The sequence below is a fragment of the Schistocerca gregaria genome, chromosome X (assembly GCF_023897955.1).
Source record: "Schistocerca gregaria isolate iqSchGreg1 chromosome X, iqSchGreg1.2, whole genome shotgun sequence".
Taxonomy (NCBI): domain Eukaryota; kingdom Metazoa; phylum Arthropoda; class Insecta; order Orthoptera; family Acrididae; genus Schistocerca; species Schistocerca gregaria.
In genome coordinates, this window is record NC_064931.1 from 779,748,481 (window position 1) to 779,765,446 (window position 16,966).

The window sequence follows — 16,966 nt, forward strand, 5'->3', positions numbered from 1 at the left end:
TCCAATTACTGCATTTAAAGATTTTTTTTATGTTGACTGCATTTGAACACTGCAGCTGCCCTGTGCAAAACAATGAATTTAGTATCCACTTTTCCTGAGTTGTATATTTATTTTAATTAATAAATGTGTTCATTAATCTTTATAGTGTAAGTTGTAATTTCTTGTGTTGCATTCGTTGGAGACACAATCAGTAAAATCTAATATCACTCAGATAAGCATGAAATGGCTTACTACAGAGCACTCTGAAGAGAGTGCATAAAATCTCATTAGAACCAGATGGCCAAATGTAAAAACTAAACAGCATTAAAATAATATCTTACAATAATAGCCATAGTCAAAAATTAGCGAGGAAAATTCCAGCAGAATAAGGAAACACTTACCAACTAGCAGCAGCATCAAGTGATCACCAGGCACACAGAAGAGACTGAAAACTTTGCTACCTTTTGAAAGATCTCCTTTAATGAGCTAGAGTACACCCAAGCATGTATGCCTAAGTGCACCTGGGCACTTACATTAGCATGTGTTCAGGATAGGAATTCTGGAGGAAGGGGCAGCAGGTGGAGGGGACAGGCATGCGACAAATGGGCACCAGAGCTGGTGAGTTCATGTGGTGCACAAAGCAGGATAATGCCCATCTACAAAGTTCAGGAAAGCTCTAGATGGCAGGAGTTATAAATCAGCCATTGAACTCGGCTGCATGTTGTCACTATGTGGTTATCTCAGATTTTGTCCACAGTTCGGTGGAGGGCATTCATTCTGATAGACAGCTGATTGGTGGTCATGCTCACATAAAATGATGTGCATAAATTGCAGCAGAGCTGATTTATGACATGGCTGCTTCCACAGGTGGCCCTTCAGGTTGTGGTGGTGGTGGTGGTGGTGGTGGTGGTGGTAGTGGTGGTTTGGGGGGGGATTGGGGACTCCTGCAACAGGATTGGAGTAGGAGTGCATTGAGGGTGAAGTGGGCAGGCATTGCACATTGGTTTTCATAGGGCATATAACCTCTGTGGCAAGGGGTTGGTAGTGGGAGTGACAGAGTACCACTTTAGGATGGGTGGAAAGGGTTGTGGGTAGACGGTCCCACATTACGGGTCGTCATGGTAGCTAATAAAAGCCCTGGTGAAGAACATGATTCAGGTGCTCCAGTCTGGGGTGGAGTTGGGTGATGAGACAGGTGCTGGGTGCTCCATTGCAGCTAATTCTATGGTGTAGTTAGAGTATCAGGAGACACTGAGGATATGGTCCTGGACACCTGTTTATGTACTTCAGCATACTGGGCAAGGGAATTCTCCTCACTGCAGATGGCCAGGCTATATGGGAGTGATTATTGTGTGTCCAGGCTATATGGGAGTGATTATTGTGTGTGTGTGTGTGTGTGTGTGTGTGTGTGTGTGTGTGTGTGTGTGTGTGAGGGGTGAAAGCTGCCAAAATGCAGAAACAGTTGGGTATTGGTTAGTAGGCTAAATATGGATAGAGGTGTGGATGGAGCCATCAGGAAAGTGGGGGTCAACATCCAAGAAAGCTTTATCCAATCCCATCAAGGAAAGGACTACCTGTGAAAGCAGCTATGTCATATACCAGCTCTGCTGTAATTTCTGCACAGAATCTTATGTGGGTATGAAAAGCAACCGGCTATCCATCTCAATGAATGACCACTACTGAACTGTGACCAAAAACAAAGTTGACCACCTAGTTGCACAAAATGCTGCTGAGCACAGCATCGGCTGCTTTACAACTGGTGCCATCTGGTGCTTTCCCTCAAGCACCAGCTTTTCTGAATTACGTGAATGGGAGCCTTGCAACACATCCTTTGCTTCTTTAATGCTGTTGGCCTCAGTCTTCATTAACCCTCGGGATCCACACCCTCTACCCAATTGTTTCCCCTTCCTCTGTCCTAACATCCCCTCCCATTCCACACTTCCATGGCATTTTCTTCATGTGCTGCATCAACTCTTGGGCCTCAGTGTCCATATGTTGCATGCAAGCCCATACACCTGCTACCGTTCCATGCATTCCTATCCTGCATACATGCTGCCTCCCTCTGAGCTACCAGCTACACGTCCCCAACCTCTCCTCCTGTTTCTTGCCTCTTCCTCCATCTACCCAACCAATCTGACACAACGCCTCACCGCAGCCCATCTGCTGAACTGCAGTCTACATCTACATCAATACTCCACAAGCCTCTGTAGGGGCATGTCGGAGGGTACCTTGTATCACTACTTGTCATTTACCCTCCTGTTCCGCGCACAAATAGCGTGAGACAAACTAATCCCAAATAACACCACATCACAGCTCACAGAAAAATATGAGAGTGTGCAACACTTAGAAATACTTTCATATAAAGCAGCAAACCTTTTCTGAGGAACAAATAATGTAAAGAACAAAGTTATCCATAGTATTAAAAACAACAGCAAGGCAATCAGTTTGATCTGTAAACACAAGCTTAACTGCAATTTATTTGTGAAGATATACATAGACCAAACATGAGGAAATTTCAATATACAGTTCTATAAAATCATGGATAGTCTTCTTTTTAAAAACCTTCTGCTGTACATGTTGCTGTAAATGAAAAACATAGGAGTACAACAACAATACAAAAAGGACAGATTGCTACTCACCACATAGATGATGTGTGGAGGGCATAAGTGCACACTGAAAAAACTTGCAAGACATGTTTTACCTGTCACACTAATTCTTTCATCAGATGAGACACACACACACACACACACACACACACACACACACACACACACACACACACACACACACACAGTCAGATACATTTGATGAAGGACTTTATCCGATGGCCAAATAATATGAAGCTATCTTCTTTCAATGTCTCTGTCGTCAACTCAATGTCTTTGTCATGTGGTCAGTAGCAATCTATCCTTTTCATGTTTTGTTTTTCCATCCCAGATTTTCTATTGTTTTATGTTCCATGGGAGTATACAGAGATAAATTTTGATAGTTAAAAGGCCACTGTGCGAAGGATTTAATGACCATCATGCAGAATCTTTTGAAAAGACCACTAGCAAAAATCAAAGAAATTCTCATAATGCGCAGAAAGTTCTGGTTGAAAATAATGAATTATTTAGGAATAAAGAGACAACTCACCGGAAGGCAGAAGCGCTGTGCTGTCGACAGATACCAAAACAAAAGGTACAGAATTTTGTTTTGCTAGCTTTCAGAATGAAATTCCTTGCTCAAGCTGTAGGAGAAGCATGCATGCACATGCCCGCACACGTACGCAAACACACACACACCTCTCTTCCTACATTGTGCTCATTCAACTGCCAGCTCTTTCCTGGCCCACAGTACTGGGGCGAAGTGGGGGTGCAGTTTCTGATCATATGCATAGCATTTCACTGCCATCAAAGTTAGTGTCCAGATACTCATTGATGCCATAAAATCAAAACTGTATGTAGCAAAGCAAAAACAAAATTGCTGAACTCCAATTTTAAATTTTCCTTTATAAATTAAACTCCAGGAGTTCAGCTACTGTTTAATTATCACAGCATAGCAAAGATGAAAGATGTAGATATTTGTTATTTGTGTTGAGGAACAGCTGAAATCGCAAAATTAAACAAAACTCCTGGTCCCAAATGAATCCCTATAAGATTTTATACAGAATTGGTGTCTTAATTACCTCTTTTAACCATAATAGAGTGTAGATCATTAGATCCAAGGAACCATGTCCAGTAGTTGGAAGAAAGTACAGGTCACACCCATCTAAAAGAAGGGTAGCAGAAGTGATACACAAAAGATTGGCTGATGTCTTTGACATCCATTTGGTGCTGAATTGTAGAACATATTGTAAGGTCAAACATAATTAGCATCTCAAACTGACTGACGTACATGCCAGCATGGATTATGAAAATGTCTGTCATGTGAAACGCATCTCATGATTTTCTCACTTTGGCAGACAATATTAATAGTAATAAAAAATTTTGCAGATGATACAATTATCTGTAATGAAGTACTATGTGAAAGAAAGCTGCACAAATATAGTCAGAGCTTGGTAAGATTTCAAAGTAGTGCAAAGACTGACAGCTTGTTTTAAATGTTCAGAAGTGTAAAGTTATGCACTTAAAAAAATGTAGTATCCTATTACTACAGTATCAGTGTGTCATAATTATAATCAGGTCATTCTGTACAAATACTTGGATGTAAACTTATTAGGGATATGAAATGCTCACAGAAGCCCAGTTATAAGTAAAGCAGCTGGCAGACTTTGGTTGATTGGTAGGCTACTGGGAAAATGCAGTCAGTCTACAAAGTACCTATCTTAGAATATTGTTTAAGTGTGTTGAACCAGTACCAGGTAGGACTGACATGGGGCACTGAACATATACAAGGAAGAGCAGGATGAATGGTCACAGGTTTGTCTGATCCTTAGGAGAGTATCATGGGGTAACCAAAAAGCCTGAGTGGGTATATAGATGAAGGTAGATGCGAACTATCCTACAAAAACAACTTACAAAGTTTCAAGAGTCAGTGTAAAAGGGGAACCGAGAAATATAGTAGAACCCTCCAGTTAACTCTCCCAAGGGGATCACAGACAAGATTACACTAATTACAGTCCACACACAGCATTTAAGCAATCATTCTTCCTATGTGCAATATGAAAATGGAAGGGGATGAATGCCTAAAATGTAGTACAGTGGTAACAGCTCAGTGCTCCTTCACAGTGGTTTGCAGTGTGTAGATACCAATTTAAATACATTCATCGACTGTGAATTGCTGTAAAATGTATGGCAGATAGTGGTGAATCTTTGTGTCACTTCTTGTTCCATTTGCTGTTGCACTGGGGAAGAATACCTCTACAGGTGCTGTTGTTGGTTTTATCTTCATTGTCTGTACATGGGTGATACATAGGGGTTGAAGGATAGTCTCAAATGTCAGTCTGAAAATTGTTTCCTGGAATTTTGTGTTGATTTCTGCAAAGTGCTAGTATCTTTTATATTGTGTATGCCAGTTGAGATTTTTTTGTTTGTCAAATAAATTGATAACGCTTTGTACCAGCTCTTATTTGTAAAAAGGTGTCCCACCTTAACTTCTCACTGCCCATACCTCTGGAATCACAAAAGATATTGATAAATGGCTTTCACGGGTATGATGTATGGCAGGGGCTAGCATTGGTTTCATTACAATACGTCAATTATATCACAAGAAATTGCAAGGCAAAGTTGACGCGAGAAATGAACTAAATGCTTCAGTATTGCACTTCTCGTGATGCAAGCATGACCCGCATGTTGCTCGTAATTGCAATGTGATTGACATACTATTATGATGTGACACATGGTGTACTTACATATTGCTATGTACACTGTTAGAACATGGCATAGGAAACATACGGATGTCCAGTCTCCCACAATGAAAACAAATACACGGTTTACTCGGACATGCTTTACTGAACTTTTCAACAGCACCACAATAGTCATAACAGTAATAAAATACTGATAACCACTGGCCAGAGTAAATCAAATTAATAGCTATCAAAGGGATGCACAGAGGGATATATGCTATTTGTACATAGTTGTACATCAATTACGAAATGGTACATGACATGTAAAAGACATGTCACTGAACATCTTTAATGACTGCCACACAGTTGAACTTTTGCAGATGGTGCAAAGCATACACGACAATGACTAGCAACGTGCAGGTCACGCTTGCATCACTGGAAGTGCAATAGTGGTGCGCTTCATTCATTTCATGCATTAACTTTGCGTTCTTGGAATGTGACTGACTTATTGTGTTGCATCCAACACCATTATTATTGTGGTTTCTCGTGTTATTGATTGCACATGGAATAATATAAGGTGTTGACTAAAAGAAAATAAGTTTGTGTTGAAACCAATATTTGCACACAGTTTAGAATGTCTCGTAGTATTTAATTTTGTGAGCCCCAGCTGTACATTCATACCCATGAATGCCATTTTTTAATTTATATTGTGGTTCCAGAGATATTGGCATTCAAAAGTTTAAGTGTGATACCTGTAAACAATGGCCCTTGACATGAAACCTGATTTTGATTTGCAAGCTTTAGTAGTATCCCGTATGTGCCTTAGAAGTGTTTAGTAAAAAATCTTTTTTCTTAGGAACGCCTGTTATCGAGTATCTTATAAGTAAGTCAAAGATTTCCAGTCATTGTATACTTATAGATGAACCTGTGTAATTGTTCCACTACATGTCTTGACCCATAGTATCACTATTTGTAACTTGGGTAATCCTGGCACTAAGTTGGTATTCTGTCCAGGTTTCACTTGATATTACTAAAATTATTGTCAGGTAACATGTCCAAATACATAATTTAGTCATCGGTAGAAAAGCAGTGTGCATTTAATGTTACCAGCTAAGTCCTTTAGTACATAGTAATGCTCTACCCATCTCATATTCAGCAATTCTGTCATGATCTTGTTATTGTTGCTTGCCTTTCGGTACCAATCATGCTTGCTTCAGTAAAGTTTTTGATTTGTTCATTGTCATAAATAGGGTGCTAAAAAGGGTGGGATTGATGTGATACGAAGCATTCTTTGAAATTTTCTGTTATTTCTGACCAGTTGAAGAATCCAATTACTACTTTCAGCGTACACTTGGTAGTTAATCATGACTACCATTTTGTGTACAGAGACAATTTCTATTCCATTTGATTTAATATGTTCCTCTCCCTGCTTCTGGGCAGCAGCAGCAAACATATGTGCCAAGACTGTTGCATCTGATGAGCAGCCTTTGATGATTGTGCGGTGACCAAAGAAGAAATGAGAACTAGTACATAAAGTGTCACCATCAAAAATCCTTTGTGGTTTGTGAACAATACTGCCACTTACCAGGCTTATTGTCATTCCTTATAATGAAACAGCCTGCCTCTGATGGTATAGTGAAAAATGCAACTGAAGGGATGAATGGTGCAAGGTTGTGTTTAGTGATAACAGATTCTGGTGTGGGGTCAGTGATGGTGTTTTGGGAATATAGTATCAAACAGTACTATATCAACTATCAGTGTGTATCAGAAAGTGGCACAGGATCGACCTTTGCATCATGGTGTCGAGATCTGTTGTCTGTGATGTTTCATAAGAGAAAATTGAACAGAATATTTTATAAAATTAAATTATTTTAACAGTTGTAGGCAATGATGATGCACTTTTTTAAAGTTTTTCACAACTGTGAAACCAAGTGAAGAAAAACTAGTTGAACTGATCATTATCTAAGCCATTCTGTTTCAATTTATACCCCATTAAACAGGTGTGATCTCTGAACAGCTTAGTGCCCATGCCCACATTTGCCACACCTCAGTGCTGTTATCCAGCAGTGTTAACCACTGGATGATGGGGGTGACCACTAGTGTGGTGAACATATAGAAATGGAGCTGGGGGCTGGTTAGTGGCACCAGTTCTGTTAGTGATCTTTGCTTTCAATGTAGGACACAAATGGCTCCTTAGTCATGCAAGCAGTATTGTGTATTTTATGTTGCAGTAGTCTATTTACCGCCCTCATTCAGCAGGATCAGTTCAGTCCATTCAAATGCTACAACTGTTTATCTAATTATTTGCATTTCATACCTTGCTCCAGACGCTCTCTTAAGTTGTACTTAATTTGCGTACTTCCTTCCGAAACATTGATGGATATGGCTGTTTTCCTGACAGTTACCTACTATTGGTCAGAAGTTTAGAGCAACACTTTAAATGTGCCACACAAGCATAGATATTGTAAAATCAGCCATTTAAGAATTATTTTGAGAGCTGTGTGGTACATGCCAACTATACAAATACACAACCTAAAGATCTATATCAAAAACTACTTATCAGTGTGTGATGGAGGGTACTTCTGTTACAAATAACTGATACCCGTTCCCTGTTAACAGTGTATGATAGAGGGTATGTATGTATGTATGTATGTATTAAACCAGATACCTAGAAATGATGAAGAGGCTTTATCCTGCCGTAGCCCTCAGTGGTTCCCAACCCCAAGCCACAGCAGTCCACCCACCCCACCGCCGCCCCACACCAAACCCAGGGTTATTGTGCGGTTCGGCCCTCAGTGGACTCCCCTCCTCGGGAACATTTTATACCAGACGAGTGCTTTACAAAGCTATTGAGTACAAGGAACTGATCTGTGGGATGTTTTTGGACCTATCCAAAATGTTCGATCTTATAAATCATAAACTACTGCTGTCAAAACTGTATAACTATGGTGTCCATGGAATTTCCGATCAGTGGTTCAAGTCATATTTAACTGATAGGAAAAGAGTACAAATTTCTCATGCTGGAAATTTGTGCCATTCTGAACATAAAAAAGTTAATTATGGGGTGCCCCAGGGCTCATTATTGGGACCATTGTTATTCTTGATTTTTATTAATGACCTACCACAACAGTTTTCCACAGCTGATACCATATTATTTACGGATGATACCAGCTTCATTATAAAAGGGAAAAATGATTATGAGGTGCAGCAAAAGTTGACACAACAGCAGAAGTAGAAGAAATATGGTTTAAAGATAACTGTCTAGTTGTCAATGACAAGAAAAGTGTATGGATGAACTTCAACCATATGAGGAACAAAAATAGGGCCAATGTAAAATTCACATTATCGAATAGCCAAATTTAGCAAAAGAATCACACAAATATTTTATGATTATGGGTGGATGAGCATCTAAGACGGGAAAAACATGTAGAAATGCTTAACAAAAAATTAAGCAAGTACTGTTACATATTAAGAGTGCTTAAAGATTGCTGCAATACCAAAACAGTGTTAAGTGCTTATTACACATACATGCGTAGTCTACTAAAGTATGGAATAGTGTTCTGGGGAAAATACCTCTTTTCCAAAGCAGTCTTTTAAACTTCAAAAGAAAGCTTTAAGATTAGTGATGTTGCTTACAAAGCACCATGTTGCGGTCTCTTTAAGGAATTAAAAAATCATGACTTTACCATTTATATTTATATTTGAAAGCATATGCTTCATTAAAAACCATCCAGTTTCAGCTTTGAGTAGTGAGGTCCACCATTATCAAACAAGGAACAGGGATTACTATGATAGGGATGTGCACAGAAAATAAATATATCAGGACAGTGCTGTTTACTAACCAAAAATTCTGTACAGTGCATTGCCAGATAGCATCAAAAAAGACCAAACAGTAATACAGTCAAAAAGAACTAAAAAATCTACTAATAAATAACAGCTTCTACAGCATTAACTAATATCTGGAATTTTGCTCATATCTGTAGGTCTACTTCATAACTGTAAACAAAAATTCATAATTAGCAACCATACTTAGATAAAACCAAACTTCTTTCATCCATGTATATATGTAATTATGGAGCTAGCTTTTGTGCTGTATGTTACTATGCCTAGTAAACTAAAGTACTGGTATTTGATAGTTTTAGTAAAATCAACCAAGGGGTTTATGCAAGCTTTCCTTCTATCTATGTATGTAAGCAGAATAATGTTTTTGTTATAAAGATGTGTTGATACCAATGATAAGATTTTGTACCTGATGTAAATGTGTAATATTTTATACTGTCCTGTACTTTGACAAGTACAATATCATGAATGTGATAATACAGGCACTAAATAAATAAATTTATATACATTGTAAACAGTAAGGATCCTGTCACACTTCCTTGGGTGCTCTGGAAATTACCTTCACATCTGTCAATATTGTTCCATTAAGAGCAACACATTAAGTTCTGTCTGCAAAGGAGTCTTGAAACCACTCACAAATCTGGTCTGATACTCAGTAAGCTCATAATTTTTTTCACTAAATGGCAGTGAGGGATGGCATCAAATGTGTATGACTGTTTCTTGAATCTTTGAAACCTCTTTACCTAGTCTAACTTTATCCGTAAATTTCATATGTATTTTATTTTCGTTAACATTGCTAAAGAATTTTATGAACAGTGCATATTGAAAACAGGTATCATCACCAAATTCATTTGTAATGACCTTATTGGTGGCTCCTAATCATTTTTCCTTCCTTCACCATCCAAACCTCTTTCATATGTGTGTTCACTGATGAAAGAAGAAGAAGCAGCATGAGTATTGGGGTGTTTTGCTTGCCTTTGGGCATGACCTTACAGTTGACATTTATTCCCACTGCCTTGTTTGATCATTCCTTGTGTTCTTTCTAGGGTGAAAATATTTTAAGTTTGGACATCGAATCACACACTAGAACTACAAGTGATTATCAAGGGCCAGTAGTTGCACCAAAAATTCAGGCATTGCTTGAAGAAGCACTGCGAGATGAAGGGGATCTTGAATTTGATGCTTCAAGTATAAATTACCATTATTCAACAAAAACCAAAACTGCCCGGAAAGATAAACATACTAGATCTGCTAAAGTCAGGTAAGTATTTGAAATTTCTTTGTTCTTTAATTTAATGTTCAAGGCAAATGTAAAATTTTTAGTGTGTGTCTGTACTAAACACACTTTCATTTTGTGTGGTAGCCAATCTGTTTGTTGTGTACAAGTTTTCAAATTTGTGCTCAATTCTTGAGTTTTGCTCCTGTGACAGTCTTTGAACATCATGCAGTTTCAACTTTGTGTGTCTAATTATATGCTTGATCAGTTTGACTGCTCAGTATATAATAATAGTAAATTTTTTGTCAAAATTAGATAAATGTTTCCAAGTTATAATGTTTTGCTAAGTATTCTAATAGTATTCTTCCTTAGCTCATTGTAACTTTAATGCTTAGTTATTGTGGTATCCTGGACTGACTTACGGTTTACTTAAAATCTTGGTTTTGTTAGGAATTTATTTTATGAGCCGGGAAAGGATAAGTGGTACCAAAAACAGGAAATGTTTGCCTGTCCCATGGTGTTTTTCTGAGTTTCAAACTGCACACGTTAACGTAAATTAGTGTTCTTTTGTTCTGCCTCCTTCAGTTCTTTTATTAATTTTGAAATAGTCTTTTGGCATCATTGCACATGTCCCAGACCATTTTAATTATTGTCCTTTTCTGGTCTTCTTCAGAGGATGCCGCACCTGAGTTCACCATGTATTTTACCTCCTATAATTTGCCTGTACTACTTCCTGTAATTTTCTGATCTCCACAGCCAGGGTTATACTGATCTCACTATCAATGTCCTGGCCACACAACTGCTAAGCAAGACTGTAATGTATCATTTTGTGTTGGTGGCAGTCTTTTGCACTCTTTGATGTCTTTCTTAATGCTTAGTTACTGTGGTATCCTCGGCTGACTTAAGAGTTTTTATAAAATCTTGGTTTTGCCTGGAATTAATTTTATGTCCCAAATCACTGCTTATACTATCTTTCTGAGCTCAAACTCCAGTGCTGAATAGATGAATGAGTCAAGGTACCCAAGTGTTAACAAATCTTGCCCATTGATACTATGATGATATTCTTGTATTTACTTGTACTGATGATCTCAATCTTCAACTTTTCCACATTCCCATCCATTAGCTTGTTTACTTTCTCTTTACTCGTAACCATTTGTTGTGGGATGTTGATCCTGGCTGGGTGGCTCCCTTGCAGGTAAATGGATTTTCTACTGAAAGAGACTGATGTTCACTGCAATTAATTTACTGGTCATTGAGAAAACCATTAGTCCTAACACAATAATTGTTAACAATGTTCTTTCCTCATGAAGGCTTTCACACCAGTGTGGTGTTAAGTTCTCCAGGTATTGGCACTTTCCTTGGAGTTTGATTCACAGTGATGTAGTTGAGTATATAATGATTTGCTACTTTATTCTTTGTATGTCCTTTCCTTTTCATTTCAGGCTTTATACTATTGACTTTGCTGTCTTAAGTTCTGAATCTAATTGCATCTCCTGCATGTGTCATTAAACTGTATGAAATATCTTATACTTCTCTCTCTCCCTCTTTTACCAAGTTTTCAGTGAATGTATCCATCCAATAGGTACAAAGTGGAAAATCTGCATCATACTTTCTGACATAGGACATTTTTACTGTAAAGTTCTAGTTTATGTTTTGCTTGGAAAAGACAAACCCTGCCAGGGTCAAGGCTGAGTTAGAGATGTGAAAAACTCTATAATAGCTGAGATAAGAAGAGAGAGTATGAACATTTTGAATAAAATTCCCCTATTAGTGATAGTTCAAGATTGTGAATCTGAATTGAAAGCTTGAGCTGTCTTCCGTGAAAAGGGAGCAATAAGTGCTAACATATCTACTCAAAATGATTTATGCTTGCAGTTTTATAAACTGTTACGTAAATGATTGAACTATTAATTGTTAGGCAAACCAAAGCTTTCACACATTGTGCAGTACATTTGGGAAGAATATCCACAAACACATTAGTATTTCGTCCTCTTTTTTTTTTTTTTTTTTTTTTTTTTTTTTTTTTTTTTTTTTTTTTTTTTTTTTTTTTTACTACAGAGTTCCACGTATGACTAGCTTTGTTCATGGATTAATTTTAAACCACAGTGTAGGTGAGAATTTTTGCTTTCACTGGACTACATCCTGCTTAATGAAGTACACCACACATTACACATTATATGCTTCCCTCATATCATGAAGTACTTACTACTAAAATGAACGTTAATTGCCTACTTGTTCTGTGTTACACTCCTAAGTTATAGCCATTAATTTTGTGGTCACATCATGAAATCCTGTACAGGTCCAAGAAAAGATTAAGTAAATAGCTGCAAATTAAGAACCACAGTAAATTTTACTTGATTCTAGAGTTGATTTTTTTTTCTTTATTTCCAGAGGGAGATTCTTGAAGACTGCATTGGACCAAGCAACGAATGTTACAGTTTCCGGTGCTGTGTTCCCAAAAGCCCGGGGGCTTGTACCCAAATAAACTTCATCAAAGTGCCCACAACTATGAAAAAAATTGTAAATATGAACAATTTTTTATGTTCTTCTGAGGCTTTCCAAATATTTTATTTGTCATTGAGTGCCACTTTGCCTTAAAATATGAAGTGTTAGAAACACCTACTAAAAAGTAAGACATCGCACCATAAGTTACACTTTGCAGCTGAATTATTTCTACAGTTTCAGTGGCATTATTTATGCCATAATTTTTACCAGTCTAGTCAACACTAAGAAAGTGTCATAATTTATTATTCAAATGCTTTTGCATTAATGTATTTATTTGTAAATAGGCTTATTATACGTTGTTGTGTTTGATTTGATCTCAATTTTGTAATACTCAAGATAAATAGAATGCTTAACTTTGTGTTTTTCTTATTGAAGTCCCAATTTTTCAATTATGTTCAGCTATAATATTCTCATTCAATTTTATGAACATATTTATATAAAATGAACAATAATTTGCTGTCACCAGTGCAAAACATACAATGAAATAAGCAGTTAACTGCAGAAAATGGCAGTGTTTCTATTGACTTTCAATGCACACATCATATCAAAGTACATAAAAGAAGTGTTTATCAGCTTGATTGTATTATTTTATATACCAGACCCTTTAAGATGTTTAAAATACTTGTGTTTTGGACACTGTACACTTGCATGGAGAGAAACATCATATGGACCAAAAATATCTTGTTCATTTACAGACTCTTGCATTTGTTCTATGATGCAGTACTATTACTGAAAGGAGGGGGGGAACAGGATATTGAAGTCGCCAAGTATATGCTATACAGCAGAATTAAAGAAGGCTACGTGTACATACCTACCATATCCACCCAATTATAAGACGAGTTTTTTTCTCAGATTCGTCATTCGAAAACTACAGGGTGGTCTTATATTCACAGATTAAACTATTGCTGCTAAGGTTAACATTTTTATGTTGGTTAAAGATAAATATAGGGGTTGTGTTACTTTCACAGATGATACTGTGGTTATTGAGATTTTGTACAAATTTATTTTTAAGAATTCCAAAGGGTAGGGTTTAGCAAGCAATGCTTGTGCTTGAATAGGCTTGAGACTTCTCGATGTGCTGAAACTCTCAATACAGCATCGATGTGTTGCTCGGACAATCACATGACAGCTGAGTCGTAGCAGTAGTGCAAAGGGTATATGAGTAACTATGAATTAGCCGTCATAACAGTCTATTGCTCTGCTTAAAATTTGTCAATTTTGTTGAACAGGTTTGCAACAACACTTCTCTTACATGTATGGATACTGTGAACAAATGTTAATGTTGTCCTCCAAAAACATATCTTGATTCTGAACACAGATCATTATTTCTTTGATTGTGAGCAACTGAAACTGTTTACTAAGTGGGCTAATATAATAACTAAAACAATCAATTATTGACAAAATTATTCAATTTAATAGACAAAAAAATCTCCTCACCAAGTGGTGGCAGAACACACACATAAGACAGTTGTAATTGGCAAGCTTTCAGAGCCAGTGGCCCCTTGTTGAGGCAGGAGGAGCCACTGGCTCCGAAAGCATGCCAATTACAACCATCTTTTATGTGTGTGTTCTGCCGCCATTTGATGAGTAGATTTTTTATCTATCCAATTAAATTATTTACTAAGTGCGTCACAAATGAGAAATTTGGTCACTTTTTACATAGTAGAATGTTACCAGCTTTTAATCAGCTTTACAACATGATGGTGACATTCAGATGAAACAAGAAGGAAAATAAATCCAGAATGAAATGTTTAACAAATGAAATAAAGAATATTAAAGTGACTGTCATTGTTGTCTCGAGAATAAATTACAGCTCCAAAATCCATCGTGGAGTTAGTAGAAACAGCTGTTAGTTGATAACGGGACAGCAAAAGTTTGAGAACTGGGCTAAATCATAATTGCAATATTTTATTCATGTATTAGTTCCTGTTGTTACATATGACTTCCACCCTAGAAGATATTGCAGTCCATGTTATACAGTTGTTCGAATATGGTACTACGGAAAGGTTGGAAGGCGAGTAGTGATACAAACTTGGCTGAGGACTTCGTGAGTGCTGGGAGGGGGTTTGTGAGTGAGCAGCAAGTTTTATCACATTGCCAACTAAGGGAATCTATAGCCCATACTTTGGCTTTTTGGAACACCTACCACATTTAAACTGTAGTGTGTCTGAATCCATTTGTAGTTGGAATTGAATTGACTTTAAAACGGGTAAATACTCCAGAATAGTATTGATTTCTATAGGAGGTGGCAAAAGTGTAGATAGGAGCCCATGGCCTACTCACATGTTTCGTGCTGTAATGTTGTTGACACTCACTGTGATGTATGATGGGAACAAAAGAGCACATCAGCTGCTGATTCTACGCAGTCAATGAAAGAGCAGTGGGCAGACCATATGTTGGGAAGCAAGGGACAACGTAACATTTTCACATCATTATAGAAGTGAAATCCAGTATGTTTTCAGATAAAAACAGCTGTGTTATTAGGTCCCAAGGTAAACACAACCTGAGAAATTGCAACATGTTCAGAAGAAACAGCCAAATATTTGTGACAATGAAGATATAAATTTCACAGCTGTGCTATTAGTATGATGATTAAAAATAGTGATACCACTGACAACATGGTTCATAAGCAAAAAAGGTAGAAAAGAAATTGGTCCACAAATTAATGTAGACCATTTCTTTTCATTTATTTTATTTCTCCTTACATTATGAAAATGTAGACAATCAATAAATGGCATAAATTTAGAAAATATATAATGTTAATTTTTCAGGCACATACTTTGTCAGTAAAATAGTTTATATTTCCATTTGAGTTCATGAATCATCTCTGAAATATTTCCGTGTTGATTGAACCTACTGGTAACAACTCTAGCAGAGCACCTCCGAACTGCTTAGATATCTTCCTTTAAACTGACCTGTTGGCGATCCCAACCACTGAAGCAGTATTCACCAAAGGGTTGCACTATTGTTATGTATGTGGACTTTGTTGTATAGATGAGATACACTTCTGTAGAATTCTCCCTATAAACCAAAATTGACCATTCGCCATCCCTGCTACGGACCTTATGTGCTCGTTCCATTTCATATTGCTTTGCAGCACTACATCTAGGTATTTTATCAACAGAATTGATTTTCCTGCTCATCTGCATTAACTTACATTTTTCTACATTTAGAGCAAGCTGGCAGCCTTCACACCAAATATAAATTCTATGTAAGTCAGCCCATATCCTCCGACCATTATTCAGTGATGACACTTAGCCATACACTACAGCATCATCAGCAAACAGTCACAGGCTGCTGGTCAACCTATCTGTCAGATCATGTATGTATGTGGAGAATAAGAGTGGTCTTATCCCACTTTCCTGGTGCACAACCACTAACTTTTTAATGTCATTTCTGGTGTATGAAGAGTATTGCATAAAAATATGTCACTTTGACACTGACATTTATGCCATGGTCATTATCTGCTCCTGTAAATATACCTACAAAAGGGCAACACATATAAATTGAGTCAAGTCATAGGCAGCCATCAAAGACTACAGTAGTTATACACAGTATATAACTTCCTCCCCCTAAGCAGATCAATATGTGTGTTGTTAATTTTTAAAACATCCATTCTCAACAAATTAATGGAAAATTTAGAGCTCAATGCCAGTTGTCCACTCCAATTTTGTGGAGCCTTGTAAGATTCTGGTTTGATTGTCACTGAACCACATATGGGTGTGGTTGGTCATTGTAACACCATGAAGGAATCATTTAGGATAGCCATAGATAAATTGGGGAACAGTTGTATTACCACGCTATCTCTAATAGGTGATAGTCCTTGACCATAAATTGAATGGCAACTCTGTTTTGGGCCAACAAGCTTATGGGATCTAGTACATACGTAATGCCCATGCACAACATGTTGGGGCATGCCATTTTTCATGTTTGTGTAGAATGCTCCCAGGTGCATTGAATGTATAAAATGCTGCTTCCTCCAGTTCTGTCAGAGTTCTAGATGTGATTCAGCTCATGTAATGGACAGACCAAAATATTCCAGATAAATCACTACTTCCTTCTGCTGCTACAAAATCAGGAAATGGAATAAGTATTTAGCAGACGAGCAGAACACAGTAAGTGCCAAACCCAATTTCCCAGAAACTTACTCAGTTGAAGAG

At 37.4% G+C, this 16,966-nt stretch overlaps 1 protein-coding gene across 3 annotated transcripts in view; it reads left to right on the plus strand.

Moving 5' to 3' along the window:
* The window catches only part of LOC126299453 (kinesin-like protein KIF3B), a 156,512-nt gene extending 143,128 nt beyond the window's left edge, over positions 1-13,384 (plus strand). For all 3 annotated transcript variants that reach the window (XM_049991368.1, XM_049991367.1, XM_049991369.1), the window contains 2 exons: positions 10,132-10,346; positions 12,693-13,384. In XM_049991368.1, the coding sequence (XP_049847325.1) occupies positions 10,132-10,346; positions 12,693-12,786 (309 nt within the window). In that variant the 3' untranslated portion in view covers positions 12,787-13,384. The remainder of the gene's footprint in view (positions 1-10,131; positions 10,347-12,692) is intronic.
* Positions 13,385-16,966: the final 3,582 nt, after the last annotated feature.